The following is a 6,046-nucleotide window of genomic DNA, read 5'->3' as shown; positions in this document are numbered from 1 at the left end:
GGAACGCGACACTGTTTGAAAGGGGTCCCTTTTCACTGTTGCACTGTGGTGAGGGAACAGCTGTATGTGTTACTAAGTATGAAAGTTCCGAAACTTAAGCTGTAGAACTAATAGAACGTGATGACACAGAAGAACTCATCCACAATATCCACATTGACCGCCACAAATATCCACCGCCCCCTGCCATCAGCTCCCGCGTCTCACACACACGAGCACGACTTTAACACTAGATTTAGCAACTTTCAGACCCTTTTAGCATTTTTTTCCCATAGAATATTCATACTGACAAACCTAGCTCGTGTTTAGTCACTATTTAGTGTGGTATTTTTTGACAATATTCACTCATCATGACAGTAAAATAGGGCATTCTTAGTCAATATACTGCAGTATTTCCTCTCTCAATCAGTAGAAAATATGGTCAACACACGGTCATGCATGAAAAAAAAATACCGTCATGTACCGTGAAACCGGTATAATTTTGAAAAATACCGTGATATACATTTTTGGTCATACTGCCCAGCACTATCAGCAAGGATGCATTAAATTGATCAAAAGTGACAGTAAAGACATTTATGACACTGAAAACTATAGTAATGATGCTGAAAATCCACTACAATTTAACATATATTTTTAAAACGTTATTTTAAATTGTAATAATATTTCACAATGTTACTGTTTTTAGTGTATTTTTGATCAAATGAATGCAGTCTAGGTGGGCATAAGAGTCTTCTTTCAGAAACATTAAAAAAATCTTACTGCCCCCTAACTTTTGAAAGGTAGTGTCAAAATCCTGTTTAATCTTGAACTATTAAAAATAAATAATCATAGGATGAGATTATGTGAACATAGGAATCAACCTTGAGGACCTCAAATGAAAGTGTGTGTGTGTCTGTGTATTTTTACACATAAGGATGTGCACTTACGATGACAGGATGATGGCCACAGCATCATTGAGGACACTCTCACCGAACATTAGCGCGTAGAGATCCACGTCGACTTTCAGCTCATTGAAAATGGCCAGAACAGTCACTGTAAGTAATTTAAACTTGTGATGACTCTGATTTTGGCTATAAATCAATCAATAGTTTAATATTTTAAATATAAGATAAACTAAATTGATAGTAACAACAATACCTGGATCTGTAGCAGATACAATAGCACCGAAGAAAAGGCAGTCAGTGAAAAAGAAATCCCCTCCAAGCTGACCGATGACTTTCATAAACACCACACAGCCGTACATCACCAACCTGCACAGAGCAACAAAATTAATGATATAATATATAATATTACATTTATATTTTTTTATGACAAAGGTTCTTTCAGAAAAATCATCACTCACCCTGTAACAAAGCATGATGTCAATGTGCCCACAAAGGCATAGGAGAGGATAGACCCCAAATTTCTGAAAAAATGCCTCTGATAATTAAAATGAATAAAGAAATTATTACTAAAATGAATGAACACAGCTCAGCCACATTAGTAATTTATATGAGACAGAATTTCTAATAAAACAAGCTTTTCTTTCAGACTTTCTGTATCTTGTGAAATTTTTGAAAACATTTTCTTACTCGTTTGAGACTGTATCCCGCATGAAAGATGATGGGTGGCAGCAAAATGTTGAAGAAAACCTCAGGATCAAAAGTAACCTAGAAGCAGATTTGCAGGGATGAGAACAAAATGATGTACCCTAAAATACAGTTTTGGCATTCAGTAGTAGGAAAGAACTATATTAAGAATAACAGGTAAGACATTTTTTGTTATTTTAGAGCAGGGGTGCCCAAACTCGGTCCTGGAGGGCCGGTGTCCTGCAGAGTTTAGATCCAACCCCAATTAGACACACCTGAACCAGCTAATCAAGCTCTTACTAGGCATACTAGAAACCTCCAGGCAGGTGTGTTGAGGCAGGTTGGAGCTAAACTCTGCAGGACATCGGCCCTCCAGGACCGAGTTTGGGCACCTCTGTTTTAGAGTGTTTAACAGCAGTACCTTCCTGAGCATCTCTGCATTTGGCACATCATGGCCCTTGCTGTCCCGGACCTCTCCTTTCAGGCTGTACTCGTAGAATCGGCCGCTCACGTTCACCAGTACGGTGGTGGGACTGCTGTTCATGGCACAAGTCAGGGTGACGTCATTTAAGTCTTGAGGGAAATGGACCCCAAAGCGCAGAATTATACCCACAAACAAACCTGAGGACAGAAAACATATATTTCAAATATAGTTTTAATACACAGCATGCTACACAAATCACATACAGAGAAATAGCAAAAGCAGTTGTCAAGCTACCAGTACAAATGAATACCATGGTAATCACAGTTTCTCCTAGAATACCTGTTATTGTTACAAAAGTAAAATGGTAGTAATGTGAGGTTAGCCACCACTGCCACTGAAAAATACATAAATAAATATAAATAACAAAATGTCAGAAATTAAATTAAATGTATTAAAATATATAAATGAAGATTTAGAATTATTTATTACACAAACTGCATTGAAACTGATTTATATGTATTAAATTTATTAAAATATATAAATTAATTCTTATAATTATTTCAATTTAGATTTATAAGAATTTATTACACAATTAAATTAAACTTTGACTTATACTGTATGTATAATGTACTAAAGTATACAAATTAAGACCAATATTTTTATATTTCAAATTTAGATTAAGTATTTATTACGCCCATATATTATATATTTTCCCATATTAGTGGCTACAGTATGTGAAACTAAACTATGGTTATCATGGTAATTTCTTGAGACAAAACACATTATTGAACAGATCAACAAGTATTTTGAGAACATGCAGTGAGCTCATGCACAATATTTCTGGTGCCCACCTACACAAGGTTTCCTGAATGTGAACTTGAATATGATTATATGAAATAATTCTCACCATAAATCATAGCCAAACCCGTCTCATGTAGGAACCTGAAGCGGCGGTGTTTGAAGAGCCATATCGTGAGGATAGTGAGTGTGAGTAACATGATGAATATGAGCAGATTGGCGCTGTCCTGCCTGTGGCTCTCCTCCGCTTTCCTCTCCGTCACCACGTTCACCATCTCCGTGTTCTCAGCCAGACTAATGACAGCAAAACACATCAGGCACAGTAAATGGGGGAGCATAAAAGCCCTTGAGACGGAGGCGCGTCTCCTTTGGCATCCTGTCATGGCTGTGTTTGCGAGAGCCGGATCCGCCGTTCAGTTCAGCGCTGTGGTGATGTTGATAGATAGGAATCACGGTGATCTATTTACCTTCACATAACGGTGTGAAGACAGCGGCAACAGACTTGACAGTATAGCCCGTCTGACCGGAAGTGGGAGATTACAAGATAAAGGCTCTAAATCTGATATGATTTGTCCCTCTTAATATTAATAAATCTCGGCAAAATAGGGCCTAAACTCGTTTAAACTCGCGTTCGTTCATAAATAAAATAAAGCTGAAATAAAATATGTTAGATTCTAAAGTTAAAATTAGAAATGCTGTAATTGTCAACTAACTGAAATAAAAGTTGAATTACTAAAATTACTATTAGCAATTTAAAAAAAAACACTAATAAAGAAAATATAATAAAATAAAACATAAAAATAAAGCAAATTAAAAATATTAATAAATACTACATAAATAATACTAAAACAAATGGACAGTAAAGGTGTTTTAACCCTCAAATTTTTAAAAACTATTTTCTAATTATTGCAACCTTATTAGTAACATTTATTAAAAACGTACAGGTTAAACCCTTAATTTATGTGATTTTGCTTATTTTATTAAATAAACATTTAATAAACATTCAAATTAAATATTGTTTATGCAATTAAAAGTAAAGCTATTATGAGCAGCTGTCTCTTTAAATATTTTATCATATGTAATATTATCTGATGCAGACAATAATTAATAACATTATGCTTCATGTTGAATTACATTTATTATTGCATACATATAACATCAATTGCTCCATACATAAATGTGCACTTTTGGTATGCACTTTACTTACAGATCAAGTACTCGTTACTGAATTGCAGTTTTGTGGTTTGTGTATACATACATATAAAGTTAATACCACAGACTTCTGTTTACTACTGGGCTAAAAGCTACAAAGGAACATTGCCTTCACAAAAGGAGTTAATTCCTATAAAACCTTGCTTCTCAACAACAACTGGATAGCAATGTCAGGTTCAACACTTTCATTACATACACCTGAAGAAATTCTAATGCCTTTGAAATGTCAAGTGGTTACATTGTGTTCATCAGTCATCAAAATAAATATATAAATATATGTATGTATATATATATATGTATGTATATATATACACACACACACACACACATATACATATATATATATATTTTATCCACAACCTGATACTTGTCTGTATTCTGGAGATGTTCACAGTTAGTGCTTTGGAATGCGTTTTGGAATGGTTATCTCATGCATTAATTCACACAATCTTGCTGGCTGGCTTCTTCTGACCCCTTCCTCAACCAAACCCCAAATAGAGACAAACTTTCCAGTGCTTTTAAGCTTCAAAAATAAATCTGCAATGCTCAAAGCCAAAATATGTTGCTCAGCATGTCCCAGGCAAACATTGGAACAGCCATGCAGATATTAAATTTGTACCAAAATGTAAACAAGGAACAAAAGCACAAGTAAATTACTGCTTTCCTGAAATACGTACACTTTAACCAAGAATTAATAATTTCATTATGCCCTTGAGGGATATTAAAAACCCTGCATAACATGAGTAAAACGACTGCACACGTAAAATCAGTTCCTGAAGGCTGATCATTCACCCATAATACAGTCTGGAATGCTATACAATTGAGAAAAACAACTGAGGCTGACCCATGATATGCTTCCCCAGAATCAAATAAACACCTTTGGGGCCTTGGAACTCCAGACTTTTATCAACAAGGCATTGTTACAGATGGCAGCTTTAAATGTTACACCATTCATAATCCATCTTTTTGTGTTCAGTCTGCTTTCCTCTCAAGATTATACCATATTTTATACCATAACAAATATATTTCTCTAAAACAGTTTGAAGACGTAATGCTATAATGACTCTGGGGTCAGCCGAATCGTAACACAGATATCTGAATCCCTCAATATGACGACGTAAACACGCAAGCGCACTCGCACAAACAGCTAAAATACACAGAAACCGATGGCGCAATCCAAAATACAGCACAGTATTCCTCCACATAATAAATAGATTTATCAACAACCTGTTCATCGAAATTAAAAAATACAATTTCATTGAGCGAATAAGTACACATTGCACAAAAGAAAGCATGACCAGCATCCTGAAGGAGGAATCCACCAAATAAAACACACACACACACACAACACATTTGTTAAATACAGCAGTTCTGTCGAGAGCTTTGGTCAGATGAACTGAAAGCACATGTATATACAGTGTCGATGAAAGAGAGGTGCCACTGTGACCCTCATGTGATCAAATATGCCCTCTTCACTCGAAATGTGCGTGTGAAAAGCCTAGAGGACAGAACTCTTCAGTGCACTTTAGATATGGCATGTATTTGCTGTAAATATAATCACAATTCAGAACTACTTAACATTTTTCCCCACTAGGAAGACATATAATCACTATGAATATGTATAGAAGATATATTTCGACAAGCTAAGCACATTGGTCGTGCTACAGGATGCACGGGGATTCATCTTTTGCATGAACACCCAGAAAAATAAGACCCATGATTTGAGTATGCAGTAAAGCATAGCGACCGTTACTGCTGCATGTGACAAACTCTGAAACTAAACATAGGCAATAGAAACAGGTAAAAGATACATTCATAATGAGTTAAACAACAAAAAAAAGATATCTCTGGTCAAGCCCATTTTACAGATATGATGGCGTAGAACAAGTCAGACACAGCCTTTGAGCATTTGAAATCTGTGCATTTGATAATAACAAGTTTGTGTTATTGTGTATTTGCATTGGGTTACAGAATAAAGTGACAGTTCACCAAAAAATGATCTCAAAAATAATTTACTCACTCATGTTGCTCCAAACCTGTTTGACGT

At 35.5% G+C, this 6,046-nt stretch overlaps 1 protein-coding gene across 1 annotated transcript in view; it reads right to left on the bottom strand.

The window, feature by feature from the left end:
- Positions 1 to 3,310, bottom strand: part of slc9a6b (solute carrier family 9 member 6b) — an 11,805-nt gene extending 8,495 nt beyond the window's left edge. The window contains exons 1-6 of the mRNA XM_016503108.1: positions 2,897 to 3,310; positions 1,987 to 2,186; positions 1,569 to 1,646; positions 1,340 to 1,416; positions 1,135 to 1,247; positions 924 to 1,029 (exon numbers count right to left, since the gene is read on the bottom strand). Coding sequence (XP_016358594.1) covers positions 924 to 1,029; positions 1,135 to 1,247; positions 1,340 to 1,416; positions 1,569 to 1,646; positions 1,987 to 2,186; positions 2,897 to 3,170 — 848 coding nt within the window. The 5' untranslated portion in view covers positions 3,171 to 3,310. The remainder of the gene's footprint in view (positions 1 to 923; positions 1,030 to 1,134; positions 1,248 to 1,339; positions 1,417 to 1,568; positions 1,647 to 1,986; positions 2,187 to 2,896) is intronic.
- Between the last annotated feature and the right edge of the window lie 2,736 nt (positions 3,311 to 6,046).

The sequence above is a fragment of the Sinocyclocheilus anshuiensis genome, unplaced genomic scaffold (genome assembly GCF_001515605.1).
Source record: "Sinocyclocheilus anshuiensis isolate Anshui unplaced genomic scaffold, SAMN03320099.WGS_v1.1 scaffold907, whole genome shotgun sequence".
In the NCBI taxonomy this organism is placed as follows: domain Eukaryota; kingdom Metazoa; phylum Chordata; class Actinopteri; order Cypriniformes; family Cyprinidae; genus Sinocyclocheilus; species Sinocyclocheilus anshuiensis.
This window is presented reverse-complemented; position numbering and strand designations above follow the sequence as displayed.